Source organism: Anopheles bellator, chromosome 2, assembly GCF_943735745.2.
Source record: "Anopheles bellator chromosome 2, idAnoBellAS_SP24_06.2, whole genome shotgun sequence".
Classification (NCBI taxonomy): domain Eukaryota; kingdom Metazoa; phylum Arthropoda; class Insecta; order Diptera; family Culicidae; genus Anopheles; species Anopheles bellator.
The window spans coordinates 62,602,204-62,619,265 of NC_071286.1; the positions used below are offsets into that span (position 1 = coordinate 62,602,204).

At 51.9% G+C, this 17,062-nt stretch overlaps 1 protein-coding gene across 1 annotated transcript in view; it reads right to left on the reverse strand.

Moving 5' to 3' along the window:
- LOC131211550 (probable nuclear hormone receptor HR38) overlaps positions 1–17,062 on the reverse strand; it is a 94,741-nt gene that overhangs the window by 1,921 nt on the left and 75,758 nt on the right. Inside the window, exons 2-3 of the mRNA XM_058205058.1 lie at positions 8,326–8,552; positions 6–1,043 (exon numbers count right to left, since the gene is read on the reverse strand). Of these exons, the coding sequence (XP_058061041.1) occupies positions 6–1,043; positions 8,326–8,552 (1,265 nt within the window). The remainder of the gene's footprint in view (positions 1–5; positions 1,044–8,325; positions 8,553–17,062) is intronic.

The window sequence follows — 17,062 nt, forward strand, 5'->3', positions numbered from 1 at the left end:
CGTACCTGAGCTGATTGATCGTACGACGAGGGCGAGTAGAAGCCGGCAGAGGGTGGCCCACCCGTCGGGTTGTTGTACTGGGTGATACCCCCACCGACCGCCTGTCCGCCGGCAGCACCAAACTCGCCGTAGTGACCCTGATGGAGCGTCCCGGTTGCCGGAACTCCCGACGCGTGGTGGTGGTGGTGATGGTGATGGTGGCCGTGGCCGTGGCCGTACATCGCCCCGTGGTGGGCGTACGCTGCCGTCACGGCCTGGTGGTGGTGCGGGGACGCCACGGCCATCTTGAAGCAGTCGTCGTCCATCTTCAGCCCAAAGTTGGCCAGCTGATTGTACTTGATCGGGTACGTCTCCTGGAAGCTGGGCAGCCCGGCGGCGGGGCCCGCAACACCGGAGGTAGAGGGGCGCTGCTGGAGCGCGGGAAGTTGCTGCTGTTGTTGCTGTTGCTGCTGGACCAGGGCTGCTGGAATGCGAGCGCTGCTCGCCAGCACCGGATCGCTGCTGGAGCGGAGCGTCAGCAGACCGAGCTCCTCGGTCGACGAGGACTCGAACAGTAGGTCCGGCTCGGGTGGCTCGGTGGTTGCGGCCCGGGACGAAGGGCCCCCAGCGCTGAAAGGACTCGGTACGAGGTCCTCCTGCTTGTAGGTTGCCTTCAGCAGGGCCGACGGGATGCTGTCGCTGGAGCCGCCGAATGCGCCCCCGACGGACGGATTGTCCTCGAGCCCGACGAGCGTATCGCTGGAGCTGTTCGAGTGCTGCGTCTGGTCGGCCAGGTACGACTCCGAAGGCGTGTGCGGTTGCGTCGTCGAGCTGAACAGTTCCACGAACTTGTCGAGCCCGGACGCCTCCGACGGGTGATGATGTCCTAGCGGCTGCGGATGATGCTGCTGCTGCTGCTGATGCGGATGATGATGATGATGCGGCTGTGGCGGCTGTTGCTGCTGATGCGGTAGATGCGACGGGTAGGACTGCTGCTCCTGCTGATGGCTCTGCGATTGCGACAGTAAATAATCAAATGAAGAAACGGAACTAAAAGATGACGCCTGCTTCCGAAAGGCCATTCCGTGCCGAAACGGCAGAAAACGAAAAATATTCCAGAGTGAGAAAGAGAGAAAAGAGAGAGAGAGAGAGAGAGAGAGAGAGAGAGAGAGGGAAGGAATGAGACATGATAATTAATAAAAATGGAAGTCACTCCGGCGCTCTGTGATGGCCGCCTCGCTTCTATGGTTCCGCTCCGGGGAAGTCGAAAAATCGCAGCTCGCAGGGCGTGGTCTGCGCCACGCGGCGCAATCGCCGTTCGGCTCGGTTGCTCGACTTTTCACGCTTTCCCACCCGGCCGCCTGCCGCGGCCCACTGGCTCGGAACACACTAAAATGGACCAACCAACCAGCCCACCCATCCGGAGCCGGACATTAATTGCGGAAAACCTGGGGTGGGCACCGACATTTGGCCGTACGTTCCGGCTCGTCGCCGGCGCGTTTTTCGCGAACGAACGAAATGCCAAAAGTCACACCAGTCGTCCGTGTCCTTGAAGGTCCGTGTCCGACGGGCGCTTCGCGAGGATTCGCGATGAGCGTGGCCACGAGAGCCTCATGAAAAATAAAGTCCCTCCGAGGTTCGAGGTTTGATTGCAAAAACCGGACCGCCGGACACAGTTGTTTGGTGCGCGTTCGTGTGAATAATTTAGAGTCTATTTCACCGAGCGAGGTCCTTCTTGGGCTGCTATCGAAGCATGAACCACTTGCTGAAGCGTTGCGATTTGGTATCCTTCGCGGTCCACGAATTAAGGGAGTCACGCAACATGGAGGCGAAAATACATCCCATTCCCAGTCATCTCCATCAACTGAATTGATTTAGTTTAATTGAGTACTTGAGTTTAGAATTTACACGCCACGGAAACATCAATTGGTGCAGCAGAGGGTTGATTGCACTATCCGCGTGTCGAATGTAATTCTCTTTATGTTCTAGTTTAGTAATTATTTGAACTTAACTGAGACTTTCTGTTTTAAACACAACATAAACATTCTTGATTCTCGACTCTCTTCATATCTCCATACTCAACATTAATCGATGGTCGGTCTTGGAATAACAATTAAAACTTTTCGGATCCTTAATGATAACCCAGGAAGCAGCTAGCCCAGGATAACATTTTTAAAATAATCTTTTTGCTACAGCTCTTGTCATAAACATTACACCCCTAGGAATTCGTCTTAAACAATATTTAGAGAATCGAATAAATTATTCAATGACAAGAGATTGTTCTGTTTGTTATGTGGAAGTGTCCTGAATGCGGTGTGGAACTTTCACGTGCCCTCAGGGACTTCTCAGAGAGAACTTTTCAGGGGATCCGATCCGATGGTAAAAATATCGACACGGTGCATAACAATAACAATAAGAAGGGTTTATTCTTCTTCTGAAAGATTCTTTTTATTGCACTGTAGAATAATTGAAAGTTGGGAACTTGTCTTAGATTGATTGTTAGTCGCTTAGTCTTTGAGTCAATAAAAACAAACGAAGGGCCTGTGACGTTGACAAGACTAATCCTACTTTAATTATATATTTTAGAGAACACAGAATCATTTCTACCCAGGAGTTGAGCTTTAGTTGTTTAGTTATGCTATGACTTGGAGAACTAATTTGAAAAACTCCGTCAGTAAGCAACAGACACAACTCCGTCAATTTTCTATCTCAAGAACAGCTTCACCTTCGGGATGCTTTCGCCCAGCGAAAGCGATGCCAAAGTTCGAGACCGATTTCAACCGGTGAAGCCAGTGGAGCGACACAAAAACCACACAAAACCGGAGCAGCCGGCTCTGTGGCTCCCAGAAAACCAATCAATTGCTTAATTGCCGCACCGAGGCGATGCGTCGCCGTTCGGGCGACCCATCAACCCAGATTTTGCCTTCCCTACCGGTACGCCGGCCGGAAACTCGCAAACATTGCCACGTCCCCCTCAAGGGGGTCGGGTGTGGGTGGGAAAAGCCCCATCTTGCTGGCGTTCCCATGGCGGGCGCCCACGCAACCACTGCGCGTTGTCGAAAATTGATCTTCTTCGATTAAAAAGCGTGCAGCGTCATGCGGGGCCACCGACGAGAGCAGGTCGCGAAAGCAGCATCGACTCATCTTCGAACAGGGGTGGGCCTTTCACTTTCCCTTCGGGTTTTTGCTGTCGTTGCCTTTATTTAACTTAGTTCCCGCTGGCGTTGATATTAAATTTCGGATCGATTTCCGATTTGTGCGAACATCAGTTCGGAGCTCACTTCCGCTTTCGCAACCGCAAGCTGGTGAGGGGTGGATAGTGAAACGGGTCGACGTGGGGGTCGTCCGGGCCCCGGTGACTTATGTAGTGTACATACATTTCTCACGATGCATCTTCCACCGCGGACCGCTTATCGAACGGACCGCATCGCATCGGCGGCGGCGGCGAAAGGCGAAAACAAATAAAATCACAATACGACGGCCGATCGGTGGTGGTGGTGGTCACGGACGGAGCGCGTCCCGGCGAACGTGCATCGTCGCGAAAGGCAGGGACAGAACCGCTCGGAGCGGGGCGAAGCTTTATCTGATTAAATTAAATTTGAATCCGTGACAATTCCTGGCCCGGCCCGGGAAAGGAAGTGTTCTGTTTCTCGGGCGAAGGGAGTGCGCGCGGCGAGTACTAGAACCGGCCGTGATTGAACGGAGCGCGAAGGGCCATCCCCGATCGAGCGGGTCCTTCGCTGCGGGTGGTACCGGGTAGATGCCATCGATTGTGATGCTCAAGCAGCGCGGAGCCCCGGTCTGTCCGCGGCGCATCTTGATCGTGAGCCCGAGGGGAAAGTGAATCCCGGACCCCGGGGCGACAAACAAAAAAGTCGCAAACAAAGTCGTGTGCAAAATAGGGGCGAAAATATGTAGGAAACACACAAAAAAATCCGGGAAGCTCCAACCATCGACAAATGGCGCCGATTGGCCGGCCGGCCGGCCGTGCGGTGTTTGGCTTTGGAAGTTGGAATACATAATTCGGACCCGAGCCCGAGGAGGTATTTGAATATTTTTCCGGTCGCAAAAACTGGTGAAAGCGACCGCTTGGGACGTGGATGCAGTGTTGCACCACATACAAAAAAATCCAACGCAAATCTCTCTATTTTTACCTATTGGGAAGGTGACAATTGGCCAGGAAATCGGTTAAAACTCGTTTTGATAACATTTGTTTCGGAAACGATCACCTGTTCGTAACGTTAACTCAGTTTAATAATACTCATTAGAACGTTGCGAAAGTAGTACGGCTTTCCCTTAATTCATGAGCCATCCTTTAACTGCTTCAAAATCGTCCATTGTTTAGGAACGACAAATGAAAGAGAAGCCCCAGGACCATGAAAAATATTAAGAGATCTTTAAATTTTCCGTGGGTGTGATTTTTTCATAATGCTATTAACGATATTAACAGTTTGTGAATTGCATCAATTTTCCATTCTATGTGAATAGATATATCGAGAATTGGCCTCCAAACATAATCGATACAATGAATCATGATCTGTTTGGAATGTGACAAAAGCCTTCGATTGTCCTGTTTTGTTGGCATAGCTCCATTTTATTAACATGATTCTGTTACAATCGCATTCGTCTCGAAAAAAACATTAAACTGTTCTTTGGCTTGGCCATTCATTCGACACTCCACTCAGTAAAGGTTATCTACCATCAAATGACCCTTTCTAGAGATTCTAAACATCTGGTTCCGGCGATCGAAAAGGCGATCGCGGGTTCTGTCTATTTGCAGGATTTTCCCAGCGGTGGGGCACCGGGCCTCACATAACTCATAAGCAGCACATTGTCACTTAATCACTACCGAGCACGGCACGGCACATGCTGCGATGTCATGTGCGATTTTATCGGACGCGATCAGCGTGGATTCGAAAGGGGTTTCATAAAATATTACACCGGTAGCTACAGGAACCTGCGTCCAGCCGTTTGCCAGTGTGTTTATCACCTTTCCTATCGCGACTCTATTGGCCGTGGAACGGGAACGCGTAATGAAGTCTCCGGCGAGGCCTCACGGGATAAACAAACACCGGGACCGGGCGAGAAAGCCATTTGCGTGATAATAGGGCCGAATGAGGACTCAGCAGGACGTCCCCGACCGAAGGGGGCCACACCGTTTTGTCTAGCCCGGGCTCGGGCTCGGACGACGAATCACGATCCGAACCGAAAAAAGGGATGGGCGCGATGCGCAAACGGGTCCGGGACTCGGAGCGGAGCATAGCGGTCGGAACATAAAACATCTCGTGGAATCGTGAACTTTCTCGGTCACATCTGCCGCTGCTGCGGCACGAGGGCACATTAACCGGGCCATAGCGTAGCATGCGGAACGGATTGGCGTGCCGTTACGCCGATCGCCAGGCGCAGCGAATGAGGCCCGTTTGTTTGTGGTTACGGTGCCCCGACGGAAGAATGCGCCGCAAGGACCCTGGTGCCTGGTGGGTTGTCGTGCATAATTTTGGCGTGCCCAAAAATATGTTGCGCATGGACTTAAACTCCATTACTTGTTGATTGTTTGCCGTTATAATAAATATTATTTGTATGTTTACATAAACAAACTAAGAACAATGAATGTTTGTTCTGTTATATGTTAGTGTTTATATTTAATAACCTATGCAAGAGTTAGTAATTATTATTATTATTATTATTATTATTAATAATTATTATTATTATTTAATTTAATATTGGCGGAATTTATTTTTAGTTTTTTCTGTTCCCAAGTTCTCTCTCTCTCTTGTCACGTAGGGTAACATTATTACCCACTCATTGCACCGCGTGTACCTGCGTTCGGAGAACTGTCAAAATGAATTGCAATCTCAATTTTTCTGACCCTCCCACAAAAAAACAGGTCCAAACGGGCGACACTTTGGCCACCCCGCGGGGCGCAAAGCAATCCGTCAACATTGGGCCCACCGCGTGGTACCTGTTGCGGCTGCTGCTTTGATTATTGCAGTTGCCGCAGTAGAAAGGTGGCCAGTGTCTCCCGCGGTGCCGGCGAGGTCCTCTGGTAGCCCTCACGTAGCCCGTTTCCGCAGTGAATTCCTGGCGCTCGGCCAAACAAAAGGCCATCGAGGCCAACAAGCACGTTATCAGCGGGTGCGATGCTACTCCGGGCCAGCATAAAAGAAGTCACGGGCATCGAAGGCATGGCACATGTCGCGCCCCGGACTGGCACCCGGAGCCCCGGCCGCCGCCTTGGGCACGGTTCTCGGCACGACGCGCACGGGAGAAAGCTGTCGAACTCGTGATTTATTGAATGGTTTCGGTTCGATGGCTTTTGGTGGGTGCGCGTGTATGTGTGCGGATGTCAGGAGGCCAGTCTCTCCTGCCAGGTGTCGCACCTTGGCCCCGCTCGGCGGGGTACCAACGGTTTTTCTCCGGCGCCCACCCGAAACGATCCACTTGACGTATCCTTTTGTCCGTATCGTTCGTCATAATCATCTCCATCACCATCATCATCTTCGTCGTCGTCGTCGTCATCATCATTATCACGATCATTATGAGAGTGTACACGTACGACTATCGGCGATTTGCAATCTCGAAATCTGGCTGGCCTTACGCTGGACCCGTGTGTGCCGCGGCGAAGAGATCGCGATCCTGGGAGTAACCCGGGTTAACCTGTCAAGCGATCTAGCGATCGAGCGATCCTTGCTGGCAGCGGGAGCCCGTGGCCGACACGGGGCCATTAATAAGCTATCGGGAGGAAGTGCTCGCAGGCGAGTGGCTCGAACGCCTTTCGAAGGGTTTACGACGTCGGCAAGTGTTTCCTTTTACGAGAAGATTGTGATTCTCGTGAGGTATTCTTGTGATGCTTGTTTTTAAGGTGGAACATCTTTAAAAAATATGAGGCGCGCTTTGCCAGATATTTTGCTACAATCGACCAATATTGAACAGATTTTAATTTGCTTAGTCATTAAACAGCTTATATTATGTTTTTTCAATAACCCGATAATTATTTGTATTGGTGCGATAAATAAAACAACGACTTTCTATTAGGTGTAAAATATCCTAAGGATATCAAAAGATATGTTGCGCTATTTAGTCCTTTGGTTTTTTAAGAGTGCCCTACATACTGAACACCTTGTTTGCCTTTACAAGATCCAAGATCGATCCTTTGCACATTTGTTTGGATGATTTTCTATGATGATAGTTCTGTTTCAATTCGCAAAGCCACCGTTAGCCTCTACAATCGTTCGACATTCGGAACTGTATTTTAAAGGATTTAAGGATTTGGAAGGATTTTAAAATGAAAGTCCTACTTGCCGATTTTGGGATTATGCTTCGTTTTAGGCATTGTAGAATCTTCATGTTCTCAAATGTTTCTATCTGAAAGACGCTAATTCGATCCTTGACATTTCATCAATTTGGAGAATTATATTATGTTAGTGGCTCTCTGGCTATCTTCTTTCTTCATATAAACTCTGATGGCTGCCTAAAGTCGTTTCATTCTCATGCTGACAAAGCAACACACACGATCACCAGCAACAGAACAACAGTATTAGACAGGATCACTTCCATAATGCTTTACAATATTGCTACCAGTGAACTGTAATTAGTGTCATTAGTGAGAAGTTGAAACAATAGCCACAAGCCATGCTGGCTGCTGACTGCTTTCTCAAGAAAGTGGCCAATGGGTTCCACCTTCAGCCTGCAACATGGTGGTGTGATGTTTCCTTCAGTAATTTCACTCCGCTCCGCACAATCGCCAGTCGCGGTGTGGCCACTCGATCGCCACTCGACAGATTATGACGGCGACTGTGGCATCGGGATAAGCGATCGCGATGCGATGCTGTCGAAACGGAACGGTTGACAGTTTCGCGGGCTTAGCCATGGAGCGGCCCGACCCGCTTATCATGCCCATCAGGAGCGGGCAGGGGCTCTTAGCAAAGTTGTTTGGTTTTACGTGGTTGTTTTGGAAGAGAAAGGGCGCACGGAGCACACTTTGTCCGTAGGGCCGAGACAATCGGTACCAGCCATCGGGCCATCGATAGCTCGACGTTTATTAAGTGTTGCCCCGATAAGCCAGGCGCACACATACTTACGTCTCGCTTATCGCGCCATCTTGATTCCGAACCCCTCCCCCCCTCCGGGTTTCGTGAGGTGAAGAAATATTGATTTTCTTTTAAAACCCCAAACGCGGCCACCTCGTTGCCTCCGGCTGGTCGAAGGGAATGGCTTTTTGATCGGTTTTCGAAATCGGTGCCCCGACAACCCGACGTCGGTGTCAGGTGGGGTTTCAATTAACCTCTCAAAGGGTGGGCGAACTACAGTACACTGTGCTAGGGATTACACCACACGGTGGCTTACCTGAGGCTGCAGCAGTAACATGCTGGTCGCTGAGCTGCTGCCGCTGGTACCGTCCTCGGCTGTTGCTTTGCTGCGCAGACTGTCGTCCGCCTGTCGGTCACCGGCACCGGAAGCGGGACTCCGGGCGTCGGTCGTCGGGCACGTCACGGTCGGTGCTGCCGGGAGGTCCGCTGGGACCGCCGGTACCGCTGATGAGGTGGCCAGTCGCGATAGCAAATGGGGAGCACCTACGGACGGGATGGGGCAAAGATTAGTAAAGATCAGTCTCAAGCGGTTCGAGCAGAGAAAGATCCGACCCGCAGAATGGTTCTCCAGCGGGGCCGGCCAGCCCACATGCGGATCTTAAAAGGCTCCCACCCTCCTGAAGCTAACGTGGCAATTATGGCGCGATTGGAGTCATTTGTTGTCGGCTCCGATCCGGATGTCGCTTATCGGCAAGGTGATCATGATCCACGTGCTTACTAATATTGGCGAAACGGCGTGTGATCCCACTCTCCACAAGATCCTGACCCGAAGCACCCGAATAAAAAATCCCCCGTGATTGAAGCAATCGCATCGCGACCTCTTAACGATCCGCGGCAAACGATTATGGAGATTGACGAATATTTTGCAACGGCCCCCGAGCGCCCCGTTATCGGACAAAGTCGCCAAAAAAAAAAACCTCAACCAATCGGTGCGCTGGCTGATCAAAATTTATGCGATGCTCCTACGCGATGATGCCGCATTCGGGGCGGACGGCGGATAGATACAGATACAGCACCCCGAAATCAAAACCCACCTCTCGCGCTATTAAGGACCACCTTTCGAGATGGTGATTTTTGCTTCTAATCCACTCCGATGTAGGCTCAGGTCGGCACGAAATACGATTTACATCGTGAACAGCACGCAAAGTCCAGGGTCCGAACTAATTTTTGTTTGTTTCCCGAGAAACGGTTGAATTTATTTCGATGGAAGGATGACCCACGAAACACTCGCCGAGCTCGTCAACTGGGAACTATTTCACTTTCATCCTTTTCGCCCAAGACACGAATCGCCAGAAACGATTTCGCAGCTAACGTTAACCAAGTACAACTTGAGTGCGCCGGCGCCCCGAGTTGGCAGAAAGTGGATTTTAATTTAATTTAAACACATTCAATTTGAGTTCATATCGCACGGTGCAGTCACGCTTCGAATGGCCCACTTCGGAGTCCACAGAAAAAAGGGGCGTGTACATCCAACGGAAGAGGTCCTCGGAGGCTTTATCTTCCATGCCATCTTCCGCGGTGCGCCACAGGGTGCCACGCGAAAGGACACTCTTCGGGCGGCGCCATCGGAGTGGAAAATTTCCCGAAGGAACCATAAAATCAGTGATATTTAGCGAGGCTTCATTATCGGCGCCGGTGATGGGGTGCCGGCTGAGCGCGGGGAACCGAGGCCGCGGCGTCAACAGAAGGTGTGAAGAATGTTAAATTGAGCGTCACCAATTCAAGGTACGGGCTCTCGGTCGCTGCTTGATAAACCTTGATTTATAGACATTCACATTAAAGTCCTTGCCTAGTCTGGTAGGTGCTGGGCCGAGGCGGTGTTACTGAGACACGGAGCCGAACACAGCTGTCAGTTGGTGGCAAAGTGTGTTAGTATTTGGATGGTAAGAAGAAAGTGGACATTAGACGTTGGTTTGCCAAAAAAACCGGGTCTATTCTAGCTGGGAGCCCTAGAGTTAGAGAGAGAGAGCGCCCGACACCGCCTCGCCGTGATTGATTCGAGCCGTCCGGAACGTCCCCACGGAAATCGGAAATTCGATAACACAAACACACGCGCAGAGACACGCGATGCATGGGGTTCCCGCCAAAAACGCATTTCATGGGAACGGAAAGGCGGCTCGAAAAGACTCATCAACGCAGACCGGAGGAGGACCCCCAGAGGCCACGGAGGACGCGGGGCATGTGTGTTGCATGATGGCACCCGCTGGGCCACTGAGGTTGAGACCCCGAAGGGGGCGGGCGGAAGACAACCTCCGCCAACGGCACACGAAATAAAAACAACACGCAGATAAAGTCGGAGCGAAAGCAACGAAAAAAAAAAAATCATCATCATCAAAGCGGGGCAACCCGAGCGGGGCCCCGGGCGGGGTGTGCGGTACGTGCGTACACGTGCATGATGAAATCTTAATTCGATTCGAATGGGTCGGTCCGGCCCTCCCGGCAGCCAGGCCAGGGAGTAATTGCGTGACCGTGACTGATCAGGGTAAATTCGGTTGTCTCTTCTCCGCGCCGGTCGCCGGCCTCGACTCGGGAACGGCACTCTTATGCTGACCACCCGCCCGAAGCATCGACCCCCCCACCGACAGACACGCAAGAGGGACCCACGTGTGTGATGGCGCGATCTTGATCACACGCGGAAAGTGCCTTCCGATGGAGCGCACCCGCCCGATTAGCAGCAGCACGCCCGAAACGGGTCAACGCGCAGCATAAAAGCCGGAGGGAGGACCCCACCTACCACCCCCCCGGGGGATCGGCGGACACGATCGTGCACGGGTTGAAATTAATGCGATCGTCACTAGAATTTAAAATCGCACTCACAGAGCTCTCTCGCGGTGCTCGTTACGCGCGGCCCCTACAAAAGACTTCGATGCGCCGCCGGACGACGAACGGCGAAACATTTGTTTTATGATAATTTTAATCAGCTCTAATAAGAAAAACAGCAACACCAAGCAACGAGGAAGGCATGGCAAGCGCGGAACCGTTACACGCGGCCAGAGCGAGCGTTTTTATGCTCCTTGGTGCACCGCGTAAGTGCACCGCCACCGACGGAGTGCACGGTTGCAGAAGTTGTATAGTTCCCAGCGGGGATTTGCCAAAGCGCGGCAACCGCATAATCAATCAACGGGTCCCTTAGAAAGAAAGAAAGACCGGGAGAGACAGAGAGTGAGAGCCGGAGGCCGCTTCCTCCGATCGGCTCGAAAAAGGAAGCTTTTTAGCGGCCAAAAAGGCCGGACCGCGAGCGGTGAGTCATCAATCAAGATTTCAATTAACGCGCACGCCAAACACTGCCAACCACACCAAGTGCGCCTGGTGCGGCCGAAAAACTTCCCCGTGGCCGCGGGATGGTGCTGAAAGTGCACACCGGAGGTCACTGAAACGCTAACCACAGCCCAAGGCTGGTGGCGCACAAAGTAGTGCCGTGCCGTGCTGTGTAAGTGTGGCCGTTTATTTGAATTTGATTTTCGCATTAAGCGAATCCCGCCGTCCGCCACCACGCAGCAAAGCGGGTCAGTTTGGTGGAAATAAATCAGTTCCTTCGGCACTGCCCACCGGCCGACGCCCGCCCAGAGCATCCCTTCGCGCGTAAGGGCCTTCACCGGCGAGGAGAAAGAACTTTTCAATCAATTAGCGCTTGCAGCCATTATTTTGAGGCCGGCTTCGGCTCGGGGAAAAGCAAGCAACTAACGGGGGTGAAAATTTATAATAATATCTTTGTTAATCTTAAGTGCGGCCATGTTCGTTTACCATAAATTAAAGGCCTCCCCACCAGGCCCACCGGGTGCCACCCGGTGCCGTTAGAGCCTGGCGTCGCTTGACGCCCATAAGCCCTTATGCTTCTCGATTTCAGTGCCAAGCCCCGACGGACCCAAGCGCGGCGCGTTGGCCAAGGCCTCCATAAGAAAGGCCCGCCCGCCTCGTCATCCGGCATCATCGACGCGCGCACAATCATTGATGGGTGCGTGCATGTGTGCGGGTTGTGTTTGAAAATTAAGCTTAATTTAAATCGTAAAATAAAACACCATAATTATGTGCTCGATGGTCGGTGGTTCGATGTCTTTCGCCTCTCGGTCCTCGCTCTTTCCACCGTTTATGGTACGTACATACCGTACCATCGCACATTCTTCGCGCGTGAGAAGCTCTGGAAAGGCTGGAATCCGGCCTTAGCGCGGCCTTTCAACGCCCGAACTCTAGCGCAACCATTTATGTTGCGGGTGGATGATAAATGGCCATCTCGCATGTTACGCCAATGGGAAGCTCCCCGAACCCGAAACAGTGTCCCGGAGAAGGAGGATGTTTGCCATGGTCATGAAGGTAAACTGCGATGGGAGCGAACTGTTGTCACAGCGCCATTATTGGACTTTAATTGAGCCGCGCACAGCCCTCGGTAGCGACCGGGCAGGAAGTTATGTCACCCGAGGTATGTGCGTCAATCCGGGACCGGCGAGATTAAGGAATTTGTCCGCCAATGAACGGGGCAGGCAGCCCCGAACTGAGACTTTTCCCTTTTTAAAACACATCACCGCCTATATTGCGCGCCGGCTGTGCGGTTGCAGAAAGTAGCAATGTCGGTTGGCTTTTGAAGGTTCCATTAACGAATTACTGTGAATGCAGCTGAAGAGGCAACCAAAATAGATAATGCGTGGGTCGAAAAGATGTCAAGCGGATGGTCCAACTTTTATGAAATGCTTGTGCAGTTTTGCCATGGCTCTGGTAGGAAGCTTTTTACTTCTGTTGGATAGCATGCCTTTAAAAATGAAAAAGTTGTCCAAAGAGTTGTCCCTTCCCTTCGAGAGACGTGGCTACACGTGTTTAGTTTCTCTTCGAATACGTGTGAAGCTTTTCAAATTTTAAGGTAAAAAAGAGTCACGTTCCGCTTCTTGCGATTGATTGTATTACTCTCTGGAAGGAGATTCAACAGTGTTCCCACGAAAGATCCTCTGGACTTATGGATCCATGTACTGCACCCGATGGTCCCATAAAATGTGCCAACTTCGATGCCCCGGTGTGGATCGTATGAGCTTTTATTTGCCAAATAACCCAACCCGACCCGGCGAAGAAGAAACGCAAGAAATCCCGTCTCGAATGCGCAGATGCATCACGGTGTCTTCTGATTTTACTTGTGGTCTCTGACTGTCGCTCCCCCGTGTCTTCGGTTTGGTTTTCGAGTCCAAAAATAGCCACCACGGCCACGGGGCGAAGAAGCCCCGGCGTTTGTGCTGCGTAAACTCCAAACTTTGGCCACGTTACATAAGAGGAGCGCCCATAGCCCGAGGTGCGATCGGCACAGAGCCGGAGCTGGAAGCCCCCAGGGAAGGAGCGATTGGCCGAAAAAATGATGATGATGAGAGAGAGAGAGAGAGAGAGAGAGCGAGCGAGATGAGCTTTTATCACCGTCGAACGAAAGCCGCGATCATCACTTTCGCTTTTCTCGCCGGCAAAGCTCTTCAGCACCGGCCGCCGGAAGGAGACCACTAGGAGATGGCGTGTGAAGTGCGCTTCGAGGAGAGAAAAACCCCGATGCTCCCAGATGCAACCGTACATACGAGGGAACGTTTGGATCCCGCTCCCTTAAGAAAAAAGAGCCAAAAAACACTGTCTTCAACACGGACACTATCACAACACACATACAGAGACAACCGTGCGGACGAACGCACGCGCGGGTTTATCGCAATTTTCTCATCAGCGCCTGGTGACTGAAGGCGAGTGAAGACAACCTAAGCGAAGCGAACGAAGCGAAGAAAAGCCCCAAAAACTGAAGACGATCTTTACGATTCGACGCCGCATCTTCGGTGATTACGGGAGACGATATTTTTTTCTGTCCCACCACCTCCGGTTGCTCCCCGTCGTTCCCCGGACGGTGGCCGAGATTTTGGTCCGTTCGGTTTTTGGCACTCACTCACCGGCACTGCTTTCTACTTGTCTTTCGAAGCCTCGTCCACCCGCCTTTTGGGCGTAAGATGGGCTCGGATCATTAGGCCCGGTTCGGTCGGAGGCGGGCGGGATGTCCGGGACGCAGCATAAAACAAATGACCGCCCATGACTGCTCTGGGCCGCCCGAAATCCGACGATCCCTTCGGACCGGACCGTAGACAATGATCCGGTCCGGCGTGTGCCCGATCCATCATAGCGTTTTGTGGGACATAGCCGTAGACCAGAATTAGAAAACCTTGAACAAAATGGCGCCGCGAAGTCGGGTCGGGACGATCGGATCGCTAATGAAGCAACCGCCGTTTGTCGGTCGGTCGCAAAACATCGGTAATGTTTCCAATTATCCCCGCGCGCTTCACCGGGATCCATCTCTAACCGCGATGTGGGTGGCCACAGACCTCCGGAAGCCGGATTGGGTGCGCAGGAATTCCGCCAGAACCGCCCGGGTACACGAGCGACACCGAGGACACGCTCCGTTCATTAATTACAACCATGACGCGGGCTCGCGTCGGTGGCGTGTCATTGTCGGAGTAATCGGGCAGGCTCTCGGGCAAGCAAGGAGCTCGAGCAGGCTTCAATCAGGGGATGGTTTATTGAGATTAATTATCGGTCTAACGGTTGGCCTGGCTGACTTCGGGGCGCTTCGGGGCGCTCTCCGGTGAAAAGTGATATCCTCCCCCCGGGGGAAGATATTGAGGACAAGCCCGGGGCCATGTTTTCCGCGAACCGTCCGATAGTCCCCGCTCCGTAACCGTCACCGGGACCCACCCACCACCGATCACGATCCGGCGACCGCCAGATAGCGAAGTAAGCCATCAGCGATGGCCGCCGGTGAGTCGGCGAGAGACTCCGCGATGTATCGGATGGCAGATGGAACGAATGGCGTACTTACTCCCTGCCCGGCTCCTTGGCCGGGGTTTATCAGCGTTGGACAAAGCGATCGATCATCGAGAGTGCGCGCTCCTTGATGTTGTACAGATGTCCTCGAAAGTGGATGCCTCTTGCTCATGGCCACCGCAGCAGCCTCCGGGGGAGGGTTGCTCAGGGCGATCGTCAACAGATAAACATACCAGCCCCCGCCAGCCTCCGGTCAGCCACCACTAGCCCCGGTCGGTGGCTGCCACAATGGTGCACAACTCATGTCAAACAATGTAAGATCTTAATTCGGCACTTTACACCCCACGGCCTAGGGACCCTCACGGAGGGTGGGAGAGGGATCCGCTCCGTTCGGCAACAAAAGAACTCATCGAGGCGAAATCGCGCTTCGACGAGAGGAGCGCTTTCACGGAGCAGTGGCCGAATGTCTTATGCAGACGCTAAGTGATACTACAAACGCTTGTTGTGTACACCACCGGCCGGTCGGTCGATGATGTGTGTACCGATCTCGCTGGGCCTTAGGACCACAAACCCCCCCCTTCCGGCCTTCCCGACCACCCGCGGGATGGTGCGATGTTTGTGTGTCCACAATGTAGTAGCCACTCGAGAGTGCGCGGAGTCGAGCGCGTGGCCAGCTCCTTCATTTCCCATTCACGTGACCGGCCGCCCGATCGATCGTCTTCGGCCTGCCGGCCGATTTGTAACATCTCAATTGTTGGCCTTGGAGCCGCAAGGTGTGGAATTCCGCTACCACCATCGCCACGGTGACGCTATCATAAAACTGGTCCCGAAATGAACCCCGGGCCCAGAAGGTCCCGGCGAGATCGGGCGGGCATCGAAGAAAAAAGTGCCCGTGGTCCCCTGGTTTGTAATGCAAAATCGTTAAACCAACAAAGCTGCCCCCTTTGCCCGCTTATCGGCCAGGATGACCGTGGCCCGCCCCGACTTTCGGTTAGCGCACCGAAAGTGCTGCTCGCCCCCCCCACCGAACACAAATTGAACTGTCAACAGTTGCTGAAAACCGCGAAGGTCGTCCCGTGGGTTTGGGGTGGATCTTTGGGTCGTTTCAGCCGATTCGAGTGGGCTCCCTGAAGGTGCCACACTTCAGCCGGTTCAGTGATCGCATTCTGGTGAGGCGTTTTCGTTAGCTCGCCTCGAAGTGGAGTGTTTGTCGGTGGGACCGGCGAACGAACCGAACTCCGTTGAGTAGCTCGAGTGGCCCCCGGCTGCTGGCTGAAGCCTCGTGAAGAGGTCTCCCGGTCGGGGCGAACCAATCCCTGCGGGTTGTACCCGAAAATGGGTGCTATTAATGTCAAAAGGGCCCACTGAAGGAGTCGTTTGATTCGATTTGTCGCAATGGGCTGGTACTTGGCAGCAAACATAATGGTTCAACATTCTTGCTATTTGGCTCGGTAGTGGGTTAATGAGCTGCTCAATAAGCCACTTGTAGGCTGCGTTGCGATAGGTTTGGTATTTTCGGACTCCATGTATTCGTATTGCCATTGCAGTTGTGATTAGGAATTGTTCAAAAGTGTCTTTGTGGCTCTTATAGAATGAATTAAGATGCTTACAGTGCATAGACGTCCTTTCAATCTAAGCAATAGAAACGCTTCACTGATTCATAGCGCTTTTACAACACTGCAAACAGTAATGTTAATGATCTCTGTCAAATCCTAATCCTGGAAACATTGTCCTCTTGTAAAGTTTATTATTTTTCGAATTTATTGGTACGTGTTGATTGGGATGTAATTTATTTCTATAGAACAATGCTTGTACTTTGGTTTTTTGAATGGTACTAATATCTTTGTAATTTTTTATGATAATGCAAATGACACTTCTATCTGATTGATTGAATAAATTAAGATCATTTTTTAGCATTCAATTAATTTGTTTGTGCATTCGTTGTATTTATGCTACCAATCAGTACGCATAGTCTTCAACGTTGTAATGTGACACAAAGAGTTTTCGGTGAGAACAGTGTTGATCCGCTCCATTGTTGATTTTTATCATCAAGAAAACAAACCAAGAAATAAACATTATTCACTCAATGCCGATGAGTGTCAGTTTTCGTTTTCTTTTTAAAAGGTGTACTGTTGTACCAACAGTTGGCTCTGCGTATTTAGCATCAACCAATTCAATTGAGATCCAACCGTCCAGTAGACATCGTGTAGACAGTTGTGATCGAAACA